Source organism: Bufo gargarizans, chromosome 3, assembly GCF_014858855.1.
Source record: "Bufo gargarizans isolate SCDJY-AF-19 chromosome 3, ASM1485885v1, whole genome shotgun sequence".
Taxonomy (NCBI): Eukaryota; Metazoa; Chordata; class Amphibia; order Anura; family Bufonidae; genus Bufo; species Bufo gargarizans.
Genome location: NC_058082.1, coordinates 519,164,461 through 519,190,058, shown reverse-complemented (window position 1 = coordinate 519,190,058; position 25,598 = coordinate 519,164,461). Strand labels below are relative to the sequence as shown.

General features: G+C 43.9%; 1 protein-coding gene across 1 annotated transcript in view; it reads right to left on the bottom strand.

Annotated features, from left to right (window-relative positions):
• The window catches only part of POLA1 (DNA polymerase alpha 1, catalytic subunit), a 370,264-nt gene that overhangs the window by 262,725 nt on the left and 81,941 nt on the right, over positions 1-25,598 (bottom strand). Inside the window, 7 exon segments of the mRNA XM_044284006.1 lie at positions 3,711-3,830; positions 6,584-6,713; positions 11,528-11,703; positions 11,824-11,940; positions 12,384-12,473; positions 14,649-14,795; positions 22,569-22,723. Coding sequence (XP_044139941.1) covers positions 3,711-3,830; positions 6,584-6,713; positions 11,528-11,703; positions 11,824-11,940; positions 12,384-12,473; positions 14,649-14,795; positions 22,569-22,723 — 935 coding nt within the window.

Sequence of the window (25,598 nt, the reverse complement as noted above, 5' to 3'; positions counted from 1 at the left end):
AATTATAATGCAACAAGAAGTCATTGATAATCCAGCTCAGCTGCTGGAAGGACTGCAAGGTAAGTATGCTCTCCTCCCCTGCCACCAGTGAGTACCCAGATCTGCATGTAATCCACAGGAGATTTACTAAATCATGCATTCCTCTAGAAATGTGTACAAAAGCCACAATTTACGGTGCAGGGACCAAGCCAGAGTGAGGAGTGAATCCCTAAAGGATAAACCGTATAAAAGGGGTTTTCCATTAAAAAGAAAACCTGTTTAATACTGCTAAGATTGATGCACTAAAAAATAAATATATATATAGATCTATATCAACCCTTTTCTTTCAGACCCCCACATCAGACTAAAATAAAAGACTTCCTTACCTCTCCTGCGCCACGGGTCCAGCGTCACTCTCCCCTGTCTTCTCCGGCCAGCGCTGCACTGTCACCTGACTGCGTGCAGCATCAGGTCATAGTGTGTGCACTACGTCCTGACGCTGTAAGGGGTCAGGAAAGTGGAGAGCGGGCACTAGCAAGACAACCAGCGCTTACAGCGCTTCTTCCTCATTCCCGGCACCTAATGCATACATACTACCGTAGTATTTGCTTTATAAGAAGCACGGACATTTTCCCCCTACTTTTGGGGAAAAAGTGCGTCTTATAAAGCAAAAAATACGGTAATATATATATATATATATATATATATATATATATTTTTTTTTTTTTTTTATTCGCTCTGGTAGATATGGTATGCGGTAACTCAAAACGTCAGTGTTTTTTCACATTTGAGGCAATTGCATAACAGAGCGTGTAACTTTGCAGTCTTGGTGTTAATTCACACAAAATGGAAAGTTCATAACCCAAGTCACCTTGCTGGCAGTTCTGCCTCCAGTAGTACACAGCAGGCTTTAGGGGGCCTGTTTCCCCAGCGTGTGGCTCTCAGTCCTCCAGCACAGCACAAAGCCTCAGATCTCAAAAACTGAGACATCTCTGCTGAGCCCAGCTGTTTAAGGACAGCCAGGTGCTGCCAAAACCAGGAATCGGCACTTCAACTCTGGTCCAGTATTAGACCGTATCCGATACAGTAAAAAAGTGGCAGCACCGTCTCTAATGCAAACAAGAGGGTACAGCTGGCTCAATATGGATATAAGCAAGTCCAATACATAAAAGTCAAAAAAGTGGGCAGCACTCCATTAAATAAAAAAGTACAAAAATCTTTATTTACCCAAACAGGACATGCAACATTTCAAGCTTGAGAAAGGCTCCAGCACAGAGCCAAAAAGTCGCATGTCCTGTTTGGGTAAATAAAGATTTTTGTACTTTTTTATCTTATGGAGTGCTGCCCACTTTTTTGATTATTTATATATATATATATATATATATATATATATATATATATATATATATATACATACATACACACACACACACATACATACACACACACACACACACACACACATACATACAGTTGCAAGAAAAAGTATGTGAACCCTTTGGAATGATATGGATTTCTGTACACATTGGTCATAAAATGTGATCTGATCATCTAGGTCACAACAATAGACAATCACAGTCTTCTCAGACTAATAACACACAAATAATTAAATGTTACCATGTTTTTATTGAACACACCATGTAAACATTCACAGTGCAGGTGGAAAAAGTATGTGAACCCCTAGACTAATGACATCTCCAAGAGCTAATTGGAGTGAGGTGTCAGCCAACTGGAGTCCAATCAATGAGATGAGATTGGAGGTGTTGGTTACAGCTGCCCTGCCCTATAAAAAACACACACCAGTTCTGGATTTGCTTTTCACAAGAAGCATTGTCTGATGTGAATGATGCCTCGCGCAAAAGAGCTCTCAGAAGACCTACGATTAAGAATTGTTGACTTGCATAAAGCTGGAAAGGGTTATAAAAGTATCTCCAAAAGCCTTGCTGTTCATCAGTCCACGGTAAGACAAATTGTCTATAAATGGAGAAAGTTCAGCACTGCTGCTACTCTCCCTAGAAGTGGCCGTCCTGTAACGATGACTGCAAGAGCACAGCGCAGACTGCTCAATGAGCTGAAGGAGGAACCTAGAGTGTCAGCTAAAGACTTACAAAAGTCTCTGGCATATGCTAACATCCCTGTTAGTGATCTACGATATGTAAAACACTAAACAAGAATTGATTTAATGGGAGGATACCACAGAGGAAGCCACTGCTGTCCAAAAAAAACATTGCTGTACGTTTACAGTTTGCACAAGAGCACCTGGATGTTCCACAGCAGTACTGGCAAAATATTCTGTGGACAGATGCAACCAAAGTTGAGTTGTTTGGAAGAAACACACAACACTATGTGTGGAGAAAAAGACACAGCACACCAACATCAAAACCTCATTCCAACTGTCAAGTATGGTGATGGGGCATCATGGTTTGGGGCTGCTTTGCTGCGTCAGGGCCTGGATGGATTGCTATCATGAAGGAAAAATGAATTCCCAAGTTTATCAAGACATTTTGCAGGAAAACTTAAGGCCATCTGTCCACCAGCTGAAGCTCAACAGAAGATGGGTGTTGCAACAGGACAACGACCCAAAGCGTAGAAGTAAATCAACAACAGAATGGCTTAACCAGAAGAAAATACGCCTTCTGGAGTGGCCCAGTCAGAGTCCTGACTTCAACCCAATTGAGATGCTGTGGCATGACCTCAAGAAAGCGATTCACACCAGGCATCCCAAGAATATTGCTGAACTGAAACAGTTCTGTAAAGAGTAATGGTCAAAAATTACTCCTGACCGTTATGCACTTCTGATTCACAACTAGAGGAAACGTTTGGTTGAAGTTATTGCTGCCAAAGGAGGTTCAACCAGTTATTAAATCCAAGGGTTCACATACTTTTTCCACCTGCACTGTGAATGTTTACATGGTGTGTTCAATAAAAACATGGTAACATTTAATTATTTGCGTGTTATTAGTTTAAGCAGAATGTGATTGTCTATTGTTGTGACTTAGATGAAGATCAGATCACATTTTATGACCAATTTGTGCAGAAATCCATATAATTCCAAAGGGTTCACATACTTTTTCTTGCAACTGTATATATGTGTGTGTTATAAAAACCTCACTGATTACACACATCACCATTGCAGCAAGTGACTGCCTGAATGGTCACATTTCACGAGTCAAGAGGAACCAGAAAATAAAACCCAGCAGGGAACTGGGGAAGCATAAGAAGAGTAGCAGAACAAGAGTAGCAGGGGACCAGTGAGGAGAGTAGGACTTCTTTTTCCATTCTATGCACTTTTAATGAAATGTTTTAATTATCCAGACAAGCCCTTTCAGCCCACCCTACACTAAAATCTATTTTCACTTCGTTAAACGTAAAGATGATCTGTCCCAACAATCACAGATCATGAAACATAGAAAACCAAGTAGTACCAAATGTCATCTAAATCAGACATTCAATGTGGGAGCGGTAACCCTTACCTATATCCTATAACGACGATACTGGGGTGACATGTTCTGTTCTAAATGTTAATAGGAGAGCCCACTGACTGAGGAAACGTAATCATGCATCCCAAATAGAAAGCAAATCAAACATTTTATATTATTTTTCTGTACTTGGGCTACTCTTTACTGTCTGAAAGGAAACTATGCAAAAAAAAAAAAAATGTGTACTACTGCATAGTGAATTCTATTAGCTGAAAGTACCTAATGGTATCAGTATTAGATGAAGATACTTACCACTACTGGCTGGCTTTTCTTGAAAACCTGCTTGTCGGGTACTAAAAAGTCATTTTCATAGAAAGCATGCAGTAGAAGGTATTCATTTCGTTCAGACCGTCCACCCATCAGCGTCCTTGACTGTTTAAAAAAAAAAAAAATTTTTTTAAATATAATATATACACATACATACATACATACATACATACATACATATATACGAATGATTTTGCCGATTACAATACCTGTCTGGTGAAAATCTGTTGCAGCATTACCAAGGAAAAAGACTTAGGGCCCTTTCACACAAGCGGATCCTGTGCAGGTAATCCGCTGTGTGAATGACAGCCAAGCCCTGCTCCGGACAGCAGAGACATGGAGCATTAACATGATTGTGTGACTTTTTTACTACAAAATAACGGTGACAACTCTATCTCACTGTGATTTTGTAGTAAAAAGATCACAGAGGCACAGAGCATTATCAGTCATGTTAATACTCCGTGTCTCTGCTGTCCGAAGCGGGCTTGGCACTCTAACGCAGAGGATTACTCGCACACAGAGCTATGGGGACTGGATATTGCAGATGGGCTAGTGGCCATCTAGCAACCTATGTCCTCAGCTCTATACACAAAACCCCAGTGACAGGTTCCCTTTAAAGTTTTTTTTTTTATGTTTTAAAAGAAAACACCCCAACAAAAATGAAAAAGTTTTTTTTTTGTTTTGTTTTTACACTTTGTGTAGTGTTTAGTGAATCGACCTTTAGATCACAGATCCAAAGTCAATTCATTCTAACACTTTGTTTTAATGCTGTATGCAGACCTGTCTCCATACAGCATTAAAATGTATGTGCTTCGCGGAGGCAAAATTCGTCAGGTCCAAAGTGAATAGGCAAAATTCGTCAGGTCCAAAGTGAATATTCTCGTGAATATTCTGGACTTGCGCTGGAGCTGCTAAGTCTATTAAAGAAAGTGACCCAGCATTTTGCTAAGGAGATCTGTCAGCAGTTTATGATGTCCTTAGTTAGGACTCCTAAAACTGGTGACAGATTCCCTTTAAGGAGGCCTTAAGATGAGGAAAGCAGAATAAGGGTGCTGTCGCTCTTTTTTCCTCAAATTGTTTTGGCCTGAAAAAGAAAATGCCATGTCATGTCTTTTTCTATAGAGAGGAAATGCCACACCCAGAGTGGGATAAAAAAAAAAAAACTGTTAGAAAAACACAGTGACTGTAGGGCATTTCAGAATTTCCTACTGGGCAGCATGTAACATCTGGGATGGTACTTTTTTTTTTGCTTAAAAAAAGTGGAATTTTTGTAGAAAATATAGGCAAGTGTGAAATCGCCCTTAAAGGGCTTCTGTCAGCCCACTAAACCGTTTTTTTTTTTTGTTTACTAATAATCCCTATACTGCGAGCTCTGCATACATAAGTTAAATAATCATTTTGGTTCAGTAGAATTTGATAAAAAGCTATTTTTAAAATATGCAAATTACCTTGCTACCAGCAAGTAGGGCGGCTACTTGCTGGTAGCAGCCGCATCCTCCGATCCTAATGACGCCCCCTCCGCATTGTGATTGACAGGGCCAGGGAACGGAATCGTTCTCTGCTGGCCCTGCCTGTTTGCAATCAAAATCCGGCGCCTGCGCCGCGGCCGTACCCATCTTCAATCTGCGCAGGCGCACTGAGAGGCGGCCGCTCCATCCTCAATGCGCCTGCGCCGGGTGTAGATGTGACGTCATCGGCGCAGGCGTATTGAGGATGGAGCGGCCGCCTCTCAGTGCGCCTGCGCAGATTGAAGATGGGTACGGCCGCGGCGCAGGCGCCGGATTTTTAATGCAAACAGGCAGGGCCAGCAGAGAACCATTCCGTTCCCTGGCCCTGTCAATCACAATGCGGAGGAGGCGTCATTAGGATCGGAGTATGCGGCTGCTACCCGCAAGTAGCCGCCCTACTTGCTGGTAGCAAGGTAATTTGCATATTTTAAAAATAGCTTTTTATCAAATTCTACTGAACCAAAATTATTATTTAACTTATGTATGCAGAGCTCGCAGTATAGGGATTATTAGTAAACAAAACAAAAAACGGTTTAGTGGGCTGACAGAAGCCCTTTAAAGGAGAATAATATCAGCTACTGAAATAGCACATTGACCGTCAAGCGATGTCATTGTCCCCCAAAAGAAAGCTACAACCGGCATCCTATGAAGATGTTCAGAACCCTTTCAGCATAGAAGAAGGTTGTTTCACAAAGAAAATGCCAGAGCCAAGCATTCTACCTTCAAAATGTAGAAAGACATTTACTCGTTACAGAGAACAAGTTTTGGGAATGAAATGGCACACAAAATGACACTTTCCTTTTAAACCAGCTCAACATGATTTTGGAGAGATGAATACACTGACAAGACACATCATCTCTGTCAACGGAGTCAGTTTGTTACAGTCGCTTGATTCAGTAAGAGCGACATGCTATGAAACTAGATCATTTCTAGTCATTAGAAATTTCAAGCTGAATTTGATGCACTCACTGGATGGAAAGGAGAACGAAGGGAAAAAAACATAAAAGATCTCAGAGTGAAAGACGAGACAGACTTCAAACTACTTTGTAGAGGCACAACATGGAAGGGGATATTGGATGGCGGGGAAGATGACATGACATGTAGGAGTTACAATCAATTAAAAATTAAAACACTCCATAATTTGTTCTAAAAATTCTCAACAGAAAACACAAAGTACATTGCCATTATGACTGCACACATCATGAATGAACGTGCAGCCATTATCACAGAGGTACTGGGATCTCTGATGAACAATCTTCTGAAATAAAGAAATTTAGTGCAAGTTCTGCCTGCACCTCAGAAACATACAGTAATTAACTTATCAAGAGAATAAAACAAGGAAATTATTACCATGACGTTTCCAGCTATATTGGTGATCTGTAAGGCCAAAGGAAGAACATTCAACTCGCACATGATCTGCAGTATGAACCTGGCATCTATGAGGGTGTTCTCCAGCATGACGAGAAGTTGAGAGGAATCACTACAGAAACAAAAAAAAATAAGAGAATGTCATCCGAAAACTTCAAAAATGTATATAAGATTGCAATTTCTACTACTACAACACGACTGGTGATGGTGAATGTGATCCAATTTCAGCCAGCAAGTTACCGCGACACAAGAGTAGGAAGAATCCAAGACCGCTGCCAATACTGACAGCTCTGCATTACAATGTTACATTGTGGGGCCACACTTTGCCTTGCCTTCCCAAAGCCTGCACATCATCTAATGCTAATCCTCTAAGCAATCACCAACTTGAACTGGCTATGTTCAAAAAGTAAACCAACAATAAATTAAATGAGGTTGCCCAAGCTGGCCCATCCTCAGTGGTCATCAAAGCCCCACCTCCAGAGCTGCACCAAAAAACCCATACACTATAGGGTAAATTTGCACAAACCCCACTCCCTTTCCTGTCCCCTCCACAGTTGGCACCATTCAATTCCCAAGATTGTTGGCAACAATGCAACCCTGGTCCTGTGTCTAGTTGTCCGGTGTGCAGCTGATTTGATGTGATAAGCACACACTTGCCTCACAGCACAGGGTGCAAGGCACAAACGCAATGATGGAAAGTGAGATATGGCAAAACTAGTGCAAAGAAACTGGAGTAGTTACCCATAGCATCCAGCTTCATGCATTCAAAAATCTATTGGAAAATAAAAGCTGCAACAGGCAACTACCCTACTTGTCCCTTGCACATATTTCCATATATCTTCCCCAATGATTCCTTCATGGTCAAAGACAATCTTTGAAGAGGCAGTCCACTTACCGTATATTAGAGAGGTAAAACCTAATTAAAACACATATGACATAGGAGCAACAAGTCAACAAATTCTAAAAATGTGTTCCGTCACTGACAGTACAGGAAGACAGCGGTCAGTTATCTGTCAGGAAACGGGAGCAGAGAGAGCCAGGAGCTCATAAACAGGAGGTCTCCACAGTAGGGATGAGCAAACCTGTGTTTTCAAGTTCAGCGTACAAGGTTCGGGTTATCTAAGAATCCAGTAATGGATACCACTACCACGGACCATAACTTATGGTCCATGGTAGCGGAATCCATAAGGGAATTATTTTAAGTCGAACTAGGAAACACGCAGGAGTTCACGCATCCCTACTCCACAGCTCATGCAGTGTATTGAGTAGACTCCAGCACGCAGCTCTCACTGGAGCTGTTCAATAGTAATTTGGCCAATACAAGTAAGAGAAGTTTCACACAAGTTGGTCTTCTGTAAAGTACTCATGGCATGGTCTATCGGGTAGAAACTCATAGCATCATAAATTGTGATGCAGTGAGTTAGTCTAGGCTCATATCACATTTTTGCCCTGCGTTTAAAGGGATTTTCTGAGATTTTGATACTGATGACCTATCACTCATGTGAAACTGGCCTATAGTGTAAGTGACCTAGCCTTTAATTGGGATCATTTTGTCAGCAGTTTATGCTGCAGCAAAGGGCAGTAAAAAAAAAAAAAATTACAAAAAAATTGAGACATATTCCCTTTAAGAACGCATAACGTTTTTTCCTACCATAATTTTTTTTTTTTTTTGTTACCACAGTCATCTCTATAGCATTTCAAAATAAAAAAAATTCCTTTGAACCAAAATTCTACAAGAGGTTACAAAATAAAAAGAACCACAGGTAAGGCTACTTTCACACTTGCGGCAGAGTGATCCGGCAAGCAGTTCTGTCGCCGGATCCGGCAAAATGTATGCCATCTGATGGCATTTGTCAGACTGATCAGGATCCTGTTCAGTCTTAAAAATGCCTAATCAGTCAGAAAAATGCATTGAAATGTCGGATCAGTCTTTCCGGTGTCATCTGGCAAAACTGATCCGGCATTAAATTTTTTTCACATTTTGTTTTCGGTGTGCGCATGCGCAGACTGGAAGGACGGATCTGGAATTCCGGCACTAATACATTCCCTATGGGAAAAATACAGGATCCAGCATTCAGGCAAGTCTTCAGGTTTTTTGGGCCGGAGATAAAACCGTAGCATACTGCGGTTTTATCTTTTGCCTGATCAGTCAAAGTGACTGAACTGAAGACATCCTGATGCATCCTGAACAGAATGCCCTCTATTCAGAATGCATGGGGATAAAACTGATCAGTTATTTTCTGGTATAGAGCCCCTAGGACGGAACTTAATGCCGGAAAAGAAAAACGCGAGTGTGAAAGTACCCTAACAAAAAAAAAATGCGAGAAGGTGGTCTTCTCTGACATTTTGTCCCTTTTAACCAATGAGTGTCGGTATGAAAGAGACCCTAGAATATAGAAGACATATTCTATTTTTCAATTTTCAGCATAGCAAAGGAAGGATGCTTTACTTATAACTGAATTCTTTAGATTTGCACATAAGATTTAAATAAGGCTCCAGATTTACCTTGAATTTGCAGAGGTCAAACAAACACAAGTTGACAAAATCTTAAAATTCCAGTGCACGGTAAGAGCAATTTCAGGATGTATTTAGTTCAACGTCCAGACCAATCTTCTATAATGGAATACGTGGCTCTTACATTAAAAAAAAATTGCTCAGGCTGTCATGTTTGCAAAGAGCCAAAGTGATGTATCATTTAAGTTTCTCCCCATGCATTATTTTCAATGTAAAAGCAGCCTCTTCCATTATAAAGGTTGTTGTTTACTAGATTGGTCAGGTCACTGAGCTGAATATATTCTTGTCAGCATATATTTTTTATACTAAAGACAATTTTGATTCTGAATGTCTTCAGTATGACCTATCCAAGGTTAGAAGCCGAGGTGCACTGTATTGTTAAATGGAATATCTGTAGTTTTGGGAGATAAAAAAAAGGGAACAATTTTCATGTTCCAATAAAAAAAAAAAAAATTCTCATGTCAAGATGCTTGAAAACTAAAGTGCCTGATGTGTACTGCAAGTTTAATAAGGAGGGAAACATTTTTTGTACACTTGCATTTACCACTACACCAATAGTCCAATGTGATTATCATTTAAATTGTATGGTTTGAATTAAAAGGGGTTTTCTCATCTTAGACAATGGGGACAAATCACTAGGATGTGTGGATCCCACCGCTGGAACCCGCACCTATATCGAGAATGCACCACTAATGATTAATACTGGGGTTGGGAGCACTGCGCCACCAATGAAGATACCTCTCTCATTAATTCATATACAGGAGGCGGGAGCTGCAGAATTGCATAGCCGGCTCCAGACCTCTATGAGCGGTAGCTGCTATCCACGGCAGTTAACCACCGCAGATCGCAGCTACCTGTATATGAATTAATGAGAGAGGTATCTTCATTGGTGGCGCAGTGGCCACAGCCCCTCCCCTCCTCTTCTCCTCTCATTGGTGGCAGCGGCACAGGGAGGAGGGAGACACTGCTTCCTTCTCTCCTGTGATGCTGAGGGAACACAGAGCGCTGACAGCAGTGCGATCCGTGTTCCCGATTAGTTATCGGAATATCGGCAAAATAGATGCCGATAACTTTCAAAATCCTGAATATCGGCCGATCCCTACTCTCCATAGAATTGAATGGGAGTGTACCACGCATGACCAGCCACTGTTCCCATTCACTTCGGCAGCCCCATAGAAATAAATTGAGGGTGGCTGCACACCACTTTCAGGGCTGCATTCTTAATATCAGACAATAGGGACATATCCCAGTGATATCTCCCCATTGTCTAAAATGAGACTATCCCTTTAACACGGCTATAACTTTTAAAGAGTACTGAATGACAATTTGGCCATGGTATTTGGAATTTTGAATTATACACCATAAAGAAATTCTGAAATAGCATATAAAATGCTACCTGGCGGTAAAATGGACACACTCTCTGGTCACAAGTCAGTTTGCCATGGTCGCTGGACACACATCTCCAACAGCTACTTCCCTCCCAAGGAAACAAAGGATCTGGTACAAGCTAACCATGCTCCCCACCCTTGACAGTCTGATTTAACTTAAAAGGAAAGTGTCATTAGAAAACGGCCTTTTGTTTAAATCATGTTTTTATATTAAACATTTTTAAACGAGCTTAATCTCCACCTCTAAACAGGACAGAGCATGCCCAAGAGGACACCTCCTGTCCATTGTGTCTATGACCCATGCTGGCTGCTGTAAAGCATCTCTCTAAATGCAGTTAAGAACAGCTCAGACAACATGGCAGCCCCCATAGTTATATTCAGGAAATAGAATTTAAAAGATCTGCAATTATAAAACAAAACTTCTGTCGCTCTTGTTTTTAGCGAGAAAAACCTTTCTGTGACACATTCCCCTTATGGAACATGCACATGACCGTATTTTCGGTCAGGATATCAATAGGACCACAAAAGATGCAGATAGCCATCTGTGTGTCCGTTCCACAGCCCCACAAAAAAAAAAAAAATAATTAAAGTGGCCGTCTAAGCTCCCTTCACCAGTGACAGTCACCTGATAATCTTTTTGTCTCATTGGTGTTGGTAGGCTACACTTTATAATAAGTCCGCCCTTGCTGTAACAGAAATACTCTCTCCATGCACGGAATTCATGGTGAGCCTATGATAGACTTGTGTTATACACAACAGCCAACCTGAGCAGGCAGAGCTGAAAGAAGCAGCCGAAACCAATGAGGAGACAGACGGGGGGGGGGGGGGGGGGTCTCAGACTACCTCAGGCTCCCTGTAGACACTGCAGGTAAGCTGAAGTCAGAGATCCTAGCTCTGCAATAAAGGAGCTGAGCTAAAAAGCAGCCATCGATGGAGAAAATGAATAGCAGGTAAGCATCCCTTGGGATCTATTAAAATTTTAGTGCAGGTCAGGAGCAAGATCATGAACACAAACTTCAATTACCTGTATGCATTACGAATATGCTCTGGAGGAATCATAATGCGCTCATTCTTCAGTACATGATGGACTAGTTCAGACAAGTGATAGCTTTTACAACGGATTAACTCCTTTGCTGAAATCTGAATATCACAAATTATTCGACCACAGGCTGCATTTCTTTCAGCAAAACCACTGCGACCCTAAGACACAATAAAAAAACAATGGGAAACACTGTAAGATATTAAAAAATACCAACCAAGTTTTAATAAGTCATGCCAATATGATATTTTAGAAGCAAAACATGGAGGAGCTAAACTTACCCCAAGTTTAGGCATGGTTGATCGTCTAAGTCGACCAATCTTTGACCAAAATGGAACTTTACATAAATTAATCCTTTGGAGCAGCACCTCGAGATCAAAACCATATATGTCATGGCCCTTAAAAGGGGGGACAAAAGATTACAGAACTAGAGTATGTATGTGTAGCCAATTTAGTAAAACCTTGTCATATAAGATTGTTTACAGTCACCACATTTTTAAGAAAAAAAAATTTGGTTACATAATTATTCTAAAAAGGAACTTATGTCACCAGAGTTTAATGTCACAGCACTCATTTTGATCAGCAGAGCATATGATGAACACAATTCACAAGCTAAATTAGACAACCAATGGTGAACAGCCAAAGGGAATCCGCCATGTGATCTTACGAGTCCTCTTAATGTAATCCAGGAGATCTTTTTGGCAACACAGAGGGGTAAATACAAGAATGAACAGTACCAATCGGGGGTCAGTGTAAGCAGTACTCGTCTGGTACTGCAGTTCATAGTGGTAAATCGGGCTGACCGATTCCCTTTAAAAAACAGTGCTTTACATATACTCACCACAATAACATCTGGATCAATTTTGTGAATTTTTGCAAGGAAAAACCCCAGAAGAGTCCTTTCGGTTAGAGCAATTTCAACATTTACATTCTGACCAAAAAGAAAGAAAAAGAAGAAAGAAAAAAAAATGAACATTAAACTGCATTCAGTGTGTGGACATGTCAAAAAAAATCTATATTACAAAAATGAAGATAAAAATACCATAAAATATATACCTAGTGTTTTGAAGCAGAGCTCAATATGTACCTTGGAGCCTGGCACTGCAATTTATGGAAGCTCCATGTACTGTGCTGTAACTCTCTGTAAACGGACCTAAGATTGTAAATCTGCGCAGCTTTTGCCCTACAAGGGACAGGCTACCTCCGGCATGCCAGCGGTTGTGTAACTACAATTCCCAGCGTGTTCTCAGAACTCTTATAGAACTGAAAGGAGCATGCTGAGAATTGTAGTTTGACAAAAGCTGGGGTAGTGGAAGTTGCTGACCCCTGTTTTAGATGCATTCCACCAAGCTAAGAACAGAAGCAGCCAAGAAACTCTCATTCTCTATATCCAAACCCAGCAGCAGATTCCAGTCCACATTAGTATACCTCAAGTGTCAGAAAACTTCAGTGGAGTGACAAGTAATAAGTTGTGATGGGCAAGGGTCCAGGTCTTGAAAACCCCACCAATCGATAAAACAAAGGAAAAGCAGTGTTCAGCTGAGCGCTCTGACCCTTCGGTTGGTTCAGCTCTGCTGTGTGCTCAAAAACAACAAGCAGCGTGGTATACAGGCTTTCTGTGAATCTCACCTCTCCGAGGACAGCAAAGCTTCTGCCCCTCGGTTTCAACACTTGAACCCCCACAGATCAAAAAACTTTTAACATACTTTATTACCTGTCTTTGTGAACTGGTAGGGTGGCTGTACGTGCAGACCTTCCACAGATCTCACCCTTTCACTGAAAAAGGTGAAATCTGCACAAGAAAAATGCCTGACATGCTGCAGATTTCCAAATCTGCAGGGCAGGTCAGTTTCCGTACTACGAAATATGCACACACAAAAAATGTGCATAATCCACAACATGTGCAGGCACCCTAATGTCTGGAGAGCTAAGGGGAAGTTTTTTATTTTTATTGCGTGGCTGTCCTTTATAGGGCATTGCGGCTTTCATATTCTGCTGTGGCTGCAATAGGGGAACTATGGTCACATTAGGCCATATAAATCTGCTTATTGTCTTGCTGTTTTTGATGTAATATATATATAAGCCTTTTACACAGGCAGAGGACTGAGACACTTATGTGGAATAAACATTTAAACGAGCGCTTTGCCTGTAAAAGGCGTCTCAAATGAGCAATATGGAATGTGTCAGGGTCTGTCAAGCAAATGGTTTTTCATGCAAGTTGAATCAGTTTGGTCTGCGATTGGGTATTTTCCATTCAGATTGCAAGTTTTTCATGCACATGAAGAAAAACTGTAAAATAACACATTTCCTAGCAACCATCAGTGAAAAACACATTGTATCTGTATGCCTTCCATTTTTCACATTCATTTCTATGGGGCAAGGGCTGAGCGAAAAATATAAAACATGCTGCATTTTTTTCCTAAACACAAAGATATTCAGTGAAAAACTGCTCATATACACAGACCCATTGAAATTTGGCGGGTCAGGATTCAATACGGAAAACTTGCTGACGTTAGAGCATGTCCTATTCTTGTCCGTGGACACGAATAAGCATTTCTATCTTTTTAGTGGAGCCACAGAACGGAAGTACGGATGCAGACAGCACACTGTGTGCTGTTGGCATATTTTGCAGCCCCATTGAAATGAATGGGTCCGCCAATTGCAGAACAGATCCAGACTCAAACATACAGTCATGTGAATGGGCCCTAAAGGAGTTGCTGACGCTTGTTCATCAGATCACATCTTTCATACAGCACATAAAATATTTGTTTGTCGTAAGAACATTGCCCTGTACTGAAAAGGAAACAATTAATTTGTATGGGAACGGGAGGAAAAAAAATAAACAATTCTCAGCAGGGGTCCTTCATCATGACAGAGAGGGGATGATTGCTGTGGGTAAATACAGCTTTACTGCAGGTGAATGATTGGGAACTGCTCGTTCACTGCCCTGTGTAAATGGGCCTTTACGTTCAGGAAATGTAATACATTTTTTGTATTTTTAAGTCTCCGATATCAGAGCTTCTTATAATAGAGTGCACAGCACGGCACGCTATAGTATGGAAAATCCAGTAAGTATTTTTAATATGCTAAATAGGATTTAACTTACCTTTCGCTTCAGAACTTCTTTATGGTCATATGGAAAAATGCAGTCATTAGGCTTAGTAAGGACACAAAAATGAGTTTGGAATGGAGGTTGTGGAGGGGCCTTATCCAGAGGGAATTTGTGATGAACTAGAGCAGCCAATGCAATAATCTGAAATAAAGGGTTTAAAAAAGGGATTATAAAATATAAACATAATGCTATAGTTCTATAATGTGCTGAAGAACAGTACTTAAAGGGGTTATCCCATCTTAGACAATGGGGGGCATATCGCTAGGAGAACAGAGCAGAGAAAGTTGAGGGCGCCCTGCACATGCGCCAACTGGCTCGGCTATTTCCATCGGCCCCATAGAAATGAATGGGAGCGGTGGCCGAGCATGCGCGGTGCGCTCCCATTCACTTCAATAGGAGAGGCGGGGAGCTGCGCTTGGTGGTGGACGGACCCCGGGATCCTAGCGATATGCCCCCATTGTCTAAGATGGGATAACCCCTTCAAAGATGTTGTCCAGGATTTTACTACTGATGGCCAGTCCTCAGGATAGGCCATCAATATCAGATCAGCAGACATCCGACACCCCATACCCCCCACCGATTAGTCGCTTCCGGGTAGCTCTGGTGGTGGATCTACACAGCTCTATCCAATGTGTAGTGGAATGAACTGGTTACTGCAGTGCTGCTCCCACTCACTCCAATGCTGCACTTCTACCAATCAGACATTGACGGCCTATCCTGGAAATATATCTATAAAAACCTGGAAAAAAAACAAAAAGCCACTGCAGTGCTTGATACATTTGTTGAGCTAAAGCCAAGATTGGATGCAGAAAGGAGTAGTAGAAGTCCTTCCTTTATATTTATGCTTCCAGTTTGAATCCACTTCTGGCTTTGGCCCAAAATACTGCATGGAAAAAACTGCCACAAAAACAGCAGCGTTTTTTGTTTTTGTTTTTTTTCCTCCAAAAAACACCATGTATGAAACCATTTTAATTTTCAATAGTAATTAATAATATTGTATCGTTTGTTAAATACAAAGTTTGTTACTTTCATAAGAATTTAGGAAATAAAATGTTATGTTCTATCAATCTAAGGCACCTATTTACCAAAAAATAGTGATAATTTGATTTAATCTGAAGTCAACCATGTTGGAGGATCTGAATGAGGAAAAACTATTTCTGGAAACTATTTCATAAACGTTTTACAAATATCAAGCGCTTGACAGGTGTTTTTGTTCAGTTTCTTTGCTATTAGTCCTAATGTTGTGGATTTGTTAAAAAAAAAAAAAAAAAAAAAGGAAATAAGAAAAAAATTTTTTATTTCATCAGACCTGGGCTCAGAACCCCAATCAGACCTCAGATCAGACAAAAAAATATTTTAAAAAAATCAACTCCCCTCTCTTGCTCCCAAACTGCGCTGCCACTCTTGATACAGTGCCCTTCCTGCCACACAATGCTGTGACCCACTGTCGCACAGCGCAAGGTCCAGTGCGGGACCAGCAGAAGACAACCAGTGAGCGGTGAGTACTTCCAGCACAAGGAATGCTGTATTCATCGCTCCCCTTTCCTACTGTACTAATGAGCGCTTCCATAATTATTAGCATTCTCCCTATAAGACGCACTGCCATGTGTTACACATCTACATTAGCAATTGTATTTCGATATATTTTCTATATAAGTAGCTCAATTACAGTACATAATGATGATGAAAACCCTAATGTTACCATTTTACTATAGTAATTATTAGACAAGAGCTACTTATGTCCGAGTCAGAGTATGGAAAAACAGGTCAGTTTCGGATAGCAACTGCACAGACCTGTTCTTAACAGGTCTTTATTATCTAATGTTAGATGGTAATATACAGTCCTGATCAAAAGTTTAAGACCACTTGAAAAATAGCAAAAAAATCATATTTAGCATGGCTGGATCTTAACAAGGTTCCAAGTAGAGCTTCAACATGCAACAAGAAGAAATGGGAGTGAGACAAAAAAAAAATTGAGCATTCAATTTAATGAAAACAACGAATAAACTGAAACAGGCTGTTTTTCAGCTGATCAAAAGTTTAGGACCACACCTCCAAAAATTAAGTAAATAAATAACAACCCCCCCCCCCCCCCCCCAAATAAGTAGCTCCGCTGTTATTGTTTATAACTTAAAAAATTTGTTTCAGCATGCTTGATGCAAGCGTTTCCATGAGGTGAGTGGGAACATTTCTCCAAGTGGTGAAGACGGCCGCACGAAAGCCATTTACTGTCTGGAACTGTTGTCCATTTTTGTAAACTTCCCTTGCCATCCATCCCCAAAGGTTCTCAATTGGATTTAGATCAGGGGAACACGCAGGATGGGCCAAAAGAGTGATGTTATTCTCCTGGAAGAAGTCCCTTGTCCTGCGAGCATTGTGTACTGTAGCGTTGTCCTATTGAAAAAACGAGATTTTTGTATAAGTTACCAGTAAAATCTCTCTCTCGCTCTTCCTTGGGGGACACAGGAAACCTTGGGTATAGCTCAACTCCCTAGGAGGCGGGACACTAATTGAAATCTGTTAAGCCCCTCCTCCAGCAGCTATACCCTCAGCCTGGAGAGAGAGACTACCAGTTGCGTGTCCAAGTAGTGAAAAAAAGACAATGACCAACCATGTGAAACCAAACAAGTCAACTACCCGACAGGGGGCAACTAAACCGTAACGGTAAACCAGAACAATTGGGTGGGTGCAGTGTCCCCTAAGGAAGAGCGAGAAAGAGATTTTACTGGTAAGTTATACAAAAATCTTGTTTTCTCGCCCAATTCCTTGGGGGACACAGGAAACCTTGGGACATTCAAGAGCAGTCCAAGAAGGGAGGTACTACAGCTCAAGACGAAAACCACCAGAGGCATCAAGAAACCGCTGCCTGCAAGACCAGGCGGCCCAAAGCAGCATCCGCCGATGCATAAGTGTTCACCCTGTAACTTGGTGAAGGTGTGTAAGGAAGACCAGGTGGCCGCCTTACACAGTAGTTCAGCCGAAGCCCGATGCCTCTGAGCCCAAGAGGCACCGATCGCTCTGGTAGAATGAGCGGTAACACCAAAAGGAGTCTCCTTGCCCTTGGCGCGGTAAGCCTCAGCAATAGCCATCTTGATGAAGCGGGCAATAGACACCCTGGACGCCACCAACCCCTTGCGCGGACCTTCCGGAACCACAAAGAGTCCATGCACCGAAAGGGTCCAGTGACTTCCAGGTAAATCTTCAGGGCCCTAACATCCAGGCGGTGAAGCTCCCGTTCGAGGATGAGAAGGAGACAGACAAAGGGAAGGGATGACAATGTCCTAATTGAGGTGAAAGGCGGAGACCACCTTCGGAAGGAAGGAAGAAACCGGACGGAGAACCGCCTTATCTTGGTGGAAGACCAAAAGGGGCTGCGCACAAGAAAGTGCCGCAAATTCAGACACCCGTCGAATGGATGTGATGGCCACAAGGAAAATGACATTGCAGGACAAAAGGCGAAGAGAAACCTTCCGCAAGGGCTCGAATGGGGTTGACTGGAGCACAACATTAAGGTCCCAGGGTGGAATGGGAGAGCGATAGGGGGGAACAGAGTGAGCGACTCCCTGGATAAAGGTCTTGACAGGTCCGAGAGGGGCCAAAGGATGCTGAAAGGATGGAAAGCACCGAGACCTGACCCTTCAACGAGCTGAGACCCAAACCCAGGTCCAGACCAGACTGCATGAAGGACAGGACAGTGGGAAGGGAAAAACGGAGGGGATGAACATCCAGAGTTTCGCAAAAACCCAGGTAAGACCGCCAAGTCTGGTAGTAAATCCTGGACGAGGCCAGCTTCCGTGTGCGGATCATGGTACGAACCACATCCGCCGAAAAACCCAGTCGCGTTAAAACTGCGGTCTCAATAGCCATGCGTTAAACATAGCGACCCTAAATGCTGGAAGATCGGCCCTTGAGAAAGGAGGTCTTCTCTTAGGAGGCAGAGGCCAAGGCGCATCTCACAGGAGCAGCATTAGGTCGGCGCACCAAGGACAGGGAGGCCAATACGGGGCTATCAGAATTGTAGGCACGCCCCCCCCCCCCCAACCCTGCAGACTGGCATCGGTGGTAACCACCAACCAAGTCATCGGTAGAAAGGATTTTCCCCGGAGTGGAGTCCGTAACCACCAGAGGAGGGAGGTCCGAGCCTGGGGAGTGGTCGTTCCCCACCACAAAGCGAAGGAAACGCTGGTGACACCGAGTGATTAGCGACAAACTCCCCTTTTTCCAGCGAAGCCACCACGGATCTGAGGGACTCCATCCTGAACCGACGAAGATGGGAAAAAAAAACGGTTTAACCGCTTGAGGTCCAATATCGGTCTTACTGAACCTTCTTTTTTGGCGACCACAAAAAGGTTAGAGTAGAACCCCTTGAATCGGTCCCTTAGAGGAACGGGAGTGATCACTCCTTTGTCCAGGAGGGTGCGAATGGCTTTGAAGAAGGCGGCCGCACACTGGGGGTCCCTCGGGACACGGGAGCGAAAGAAACGAACCGGCGGGAGGGACACAAATTCGATTTTGTATCCGGAAGATACAACTTCGAGAAGCCAGGCGTCGGACACGTGCGCCTGCCAGATGTCCCTGAACAGGAGGAGTTTCCCCACCCCCCCACCCGGGTGGGTGGGGGCGCACCTTCAGACGGGGGTCTGCTTGGCCGAGGGCGGGCGGGCAGGCTGGGACTTACGCCAGGAGGGTGGAGTCTGAAAAAAAAAAAGGCTTTTTACGCCTATCCTGGGAAGCATTAGATGACGGACCGGACGCGGATCGAGGGCCGGAGGACCTAAAACAAGAGAAACCAGAACGGCACTGAGTGGTGCTCTTGGTCCTAGGCTGGGGAAGATGGGTGCTCTTCCCTCAGGGCAGTCAGCAGAACAGGGATCCACAGAAAAAAACAGCAGCAGCAGAAGCAGCGATACAATCCCCTCAGGAAAAAACTGCACCAGCGGTTGCTGGACTCCTTGGATGATCGAAATGCGGGCACATAGAGGAGCAGGAAGTGAAACCCCGCCGGCTACATTCGTGCGCAATTTAAATATGCGAAGTAACGTAGTAATGGCGCTGGACGCCGCTATCTGTAATTTTATGTGAGAGTGACAGAGTGCGAGTGAGCGATATCGATCTGCGGTGCTGTATGAATGCTGCCACAGTGAGTAAAGTAAAGTCCGTCCCCGATATAGAGCGACGCCGCGATGCTGGCTGGCAGTGAAAGAGTGCCGCCCCCCGATGCTGCTGCTGTAAGCATTTCCCCCCCAGCCCCACTGTATATCGCCCTTGTGAGAAGGCAAGGCCTGATAGATAGCTTTCTAAGGTTCTAAGGGGGTGGAGGCTCTCCTAGTCCCAAAACCTCTGCACCCTCATCAATAGCCACTTGATTGCATAGCAGACACCTGAATGGAGACGTCCGGTGAATGGAGGTCTTGTGTGGGGGGGGGGGGGGGGGAGCAGGGCTGAAACAGAGCAACTCTCACCATCCTGAAGTCTTCACCCTCTGTCCATTCCAGCAGGGCCGCCCCTTCAGCTACTGGCACCGCAGTGGCAGGAAGCTAGAGAGGGGCTTGGTGCTTGGGCGACCCTTACGCTGGCGGGATGCAGGGGAGCTGGGCTGCCCTGGTCTTCCTTGTCTTCTGTGGGGGAGGCAGCAGTGTGGATGACCGGCACTGGCGTAGCTCGACCCCGGGAGAAACAGAGAGGTCCAGGCGTCTCTGTTGAGAGAAAAAAAATAAAAATGAAGGAAAAAAAGACAGGGAGTGGTAGTCTCTCTCTCCAGGCTGAGGGCATAGCTGCTGGAGGAGGGACTTAACAGTTTTCACTTAGTGTCACACCTCCTAGGGAGTTGAGCTATACCCAAGGTTTCCTGTGTCCCACAAGGAATTGGGCAAGAAACCCAGTCGTTACCACACAGACGAGGGCCCTCAGTCAGGAGGAATGCTCTCTGCAACATCTGGACATGGCCAGCGGCCGTTTAACGCCCCTGCACTTCCTGAAGCTCCATTGTTCCCCTGAAGGAAAAAGCACCCCAGACCATTATGGTGCCCCCTCCACTGTGGCGCGTAGAAAACATCTCAGGTGGGATCTGCTTGTCATGCCAGTAACGTTGGAAACCATCAGGACCATCAATGTTAAAAAAAATTCTCAGAGAAAAAAAAATTTCTTCCACCTTTGAATGTCCTATGTTTGGTGCTCTCTTGCAAAGTCCAAACGAGCAGTTCTGTGGCGTTCAAGGAGACGAGGTTTTTGAAGCCCTTCAGTCTCAGATGCCAGCTGATGGTCGTCCAGTGTCTTGACGGACAGCCAATTGGATCCTCCGGCTCAGTGCTGATGTCAAGTGGGAGACCCAAAAAAATGTCTTTTGTTCCATAACCCTCAGGATCATTTAAGACATTTCAAATGACTGTCTTACTGCGTCCCACCTCAGCAGTGATGGTGCGCTGTGAGAAACCCTGCTTATACAGTTCAGCAACCCCACCACGTTCAAATTTTTTTTTTTGCACTCTCATTTCTTCTTGTTGCATGTTGAAGCTCTACTTGGAACCTTGTTAAGATCCAACAATGTAAAATATGATTTTTTGCCATTTTTTAAGTGGTCTTAAACTTTTGATCAGGACTGTATTGTAAGCTAAGGCTGTGACACATATGCATTTAATTTAAGTGTACGTCCACATAGGATGTAAAAATGCTCTGGAAAAGTGGACTTTGCTTCTGGTTATAGAGCAGGAGGAGCTGAGAGATTCATAAGTAGTTTTGTGAGAAAAGATATGTAGAACTCCACAGCACTCGTCAATTTATGTGAAGAATCCGGTTACTTTATTTGTATCAGCAGCATAAAGATAGCGAAGTTTCGATCATCTCTGGTCTGTCTCAAGCAATGAAATCACACAGTTATTAGTTTAACTTGTTTGCTACACAAAGGATATTCCCCTTTATACAAGTTATGTATCATATGATATAATGCCCACACCCCCCATAGAAGGGGAAGGTATATACCCACCCACTCAGTCACTAGTTAAAGGCACATTATGCTGTGTGATTTAATTGCTTGAGAAAGACCAGAGATGGTCAAAAAGTCGCTATCTTTATGCTGCTGATACAAATAAAGTAACCAGGTTTTTCACATAAATTGACAAGTGCTGTGGATTTCTACATATTGCTTCTTGACGGGAACCCCAGCCAGGATCTCCATCCGCGGGCACCACTTATTTATCATCTTTTCTTATCGGTATACTATCCCCAAATTGGGGTCTGGAGTGCTGCTTATCCTATTTTTCTTGTTTGTGAGAAAAGAGTCACTATAGCCTGTATTTCATTCATTTAAATTACCGCTTACTCTGGGCTTTGGTGTCAAGGAGGAGGTTCTATCAGTGTATGCACAGTCATAGCGCGAAGGCGGTCCATCAGTGATAGGACCGCCTCCTACAAATCCCACAAGAAGCAGGCATTTTAATGAATAAAATACAGGTCAAAGTGACCACAAATTATATATGAATCTGCTCAGCTTTTCTGCTGCATTTTCATGGTGCCAAGTTCTCTTTAAATACTTAGGGCCCTATTAGACTACAAAATATTCGGACCAATTATCGTGAATAACTGATCTGTATGAATGAGCAGCCAATTAAAGAGCAAACACTTATCTGCCGACTGATGGGCATCTTTCATCAGGATATAAGATGCACGATTATCGTCAGCACATTTCCGTGTGTAATTAGAGCTTCCGATAATAAACAGAACAGAATGAGGGAGACACGACTGCAGTAGCAACCACTCCACCCATATTCAGTTTGCATCGGCCTGTGTAATCAGACCAGTGCAAGCGAGCGCCAATGGATGGGTTCTCATTCAACTGCACTAGCACAGCCTGAATGGCTAACACCCATGGCCACTATAGACAACTAAAATGAACAAATAAAACTATGAACACCAAACCTCATTTTGGTGAGTCTTTGCGTTCTGAATGGTCTTCATGCTGAGGGAGAGGACAACAACTGGAGGTGGGGCCATGTGTTTCACTACATTCACCAGATCAGGCTTGGACACCATTGCTTCAACTTTGCACCAGCTTATAGGCTGGCTGTTTAGCTCTGAAGGGAGGAACACATGAATTTAAGCGTGCATTCACACATTGTTCATTTTGCAGACAGCAAACTGTGATCCACAAAACACTGACACCAGCAGTATGCAACTGGCTTTATGGTGTGGATCCATTCACTTGAAGTCAATAGGTCCGCACATGGGCAGTCTCCACGCTTTCCAAATTCACATACAAAGCAGACACGGTCATGTGAATGAACCCTTAAGCGAAGATGTACTGTTAAATTTAATTCTTTATCTGTCAATCTTATACAAGCTATCTCCAAACAGTTAATAAGGAGTTATGTGTGGATTGCAATTCCTACCTGTGTGACCTGTATACAATAGGAGCCTTAAAGGGGTTTTCCATTGTCTAAAAGATATCCTTGTTTTTCCATTGACCATGGGTCAGTGGAAAAACAGCAGCAGCATGCACTATTTCTTGCGTGCTGCAGACATGCCCACTGAAGTCAATGGGTCAGAAAAATTGGATTTTTTGTACTCACCGTAAAATCCTTTTCTCGTAGTAGGCATTGGGGGACACAGCACCATGGGTATATGTCCAACTACCACTAGGAGGCACTAGACACAAAAAGTGTTGGCTCCTCCCAGGTGGGCTATACCCTCTCCACAGGCACGAGGCTATTCAGTTTGTACCAAAAGCAGTAGGAGAGAGAAGAAAAGCAAGGAACCAACAACTCCCGTACCGGGAAAGATCAAGAGACCAGCCCGGAGAAGCGGAAGAAAAAACATAGGGTGGGATCTGTGTCCCCCAATGCCTACTACGAGAAAAGGATTTTACGGTGAGTACAAAAAATCCAATTTTCTCGTGCATGGCATTGGGGGACACAGCACCATGGGACGTCCCAAAGCAGTCCCTGAGGGAGGGAAAAGAAGAGACGCGCCACCGGTTGGGCATACAGGTGCAGGAGAACCATGTGACCCAACGGGAAAAAACACGAGATGGGCAAGAGGTTCCATAACAAGGAAGAAACCTCAGAAGAAGCAGGGAAGACTGCCAGCACCCCAGGACAAATGACTGGAAGAAAATCCCAAATGCAAGAAGGTGGCAAAAGGAAACAGAGCGCAGCCAAGGGCTGGAGAAAACATTAGGACAGCACCGCGTGGTGAAACTACCCAACGCTCTACATTGTCTCAGACCCAAAAAACCTGTGGCCATCCCCTGAAAGGCCAGGGGAGAAAAGAAACAGGGAAGCACTGAAAACCAAACGAGTGGGGGAAGCCATAGCAAGGCTCACATGTGAAGGGAGGGGACTCCCCTCACCGCAAGGCCAGGAAAGAAGCTAAGCGCCCCATGTAAAGGTGAAAACCCAAGGCTGCTAGAGGAAACCGCCAACCCTGGAGAAGGAGGGGGTTGTAGGTAAAAAACCAGGAAAAGAACGATAGCTCCTGCGTCCCCAAAAACAGGAGACGAGGCACAAGCCTCCTGAAAACAAGATATCACCGTGAAGCGTAAGACCAGAGGAAACTCTGGGCATGTGAAGTATCATGGAAAAAAGAAGCCAGATACAGGCCAGGCAACCTCGGCAGGACACACTGGACTGAGAGACATGGGAGTAGAAGGAGAGCACTCCAAAAAACCTAAAGAGGAAAGGTCCTACAACAGGAGGAGGTCCCTCCCGAAGGAGACCATACGGTGGAACTGCAAACCGCAGCACTAAACCACTCAATACCAGGTACTTGACGTGGGAGGATGGAAAAAAAGAGACACAAATCCAAAGAGGACCTCAAATGAACAGGGACTCCCGAAAGGAGTACCCAGTATGGGCTCACAAGGAACCAGGAGCTGAACCACCAGAAGACAACGCAAGCCAGAATATCCAGGAAAGGCGAAAAGAAACCACCATAGGGGACGGGGCATTGGCCATGGACAACTAGCCGTACCAAGAATATTGACCAGCAAACCTTAAACATTGTCCCAGAGAGGGCAAGTACAGCAGCTCGGGATGTACCACAAAACGACAGACATCCATATGCATAAGGAATGCAGAAGTCGCCATGAAAAAACCGGGGTAGCCTACATAGAAATGTAGAAACCAGCTGCGACCGGCATACAGAAAACTTCCAGGGGGGAGAAAGTACCAGACAGGTGCAGACGACGGCAAGGTCCAAGAGGACTGCCCCTTCGCCATGTAGCACAACTAAGCAGAAAATACAAGGGAACACCGAAAACACCTGGACCCAGAAGGAACTACGGGGCCCTGTCCGATACCAGAGCAATCAGCTGAAAATTCAGACAGGTGTGTGTGGCGCTCAGAGGTCCTGTCCTTGACCCGTCAGGGAGGACGTCCAGCAATGATAAAAGCCGTGGACCCAGAAGGATTCCGTGTGGCGGACATCCAGCGATGACAGAAAACCGCAACCGCGGCCGATGCCACCAGCTACGTGTCCAAACAAGGTAGAAGATCCAGTGGAGATCCTTGTACTTCACCAGGAATGGGCCGCTCAGCAATTATGAAACAACGCGAGTACTCCCCTATAACATGGGGTAACGCGGAGCACAGCATACCGTAGTACCGTAAAGAGAAGGCAAGAGCAACTACAGCACAAAGGCCAACAACCACCTGGCCACGGAGTAGGGAGCGTGGTTGAATGAGGACCACCCGCCGGATCAGACACATCGGTCATATACTGGAGCTACCAGAAGTAGCAGTAGACCGACAAGGTGGGGGTTGGGCTGGCCCACACCTGCCAGACATGGTAACCATGCACATGCTGAACGAAGGGGGCCTGGTGCAGACAGTGCCTTGAGAGGTACAAGGAGACCAATGAGCGCGACAGTAAAGGAGTGGCAGATGTATGGAAGAACCAAATGGATGGAACCAACAACCGCAGCACAGATTAGAACTCGTGGGCAGAAAACAC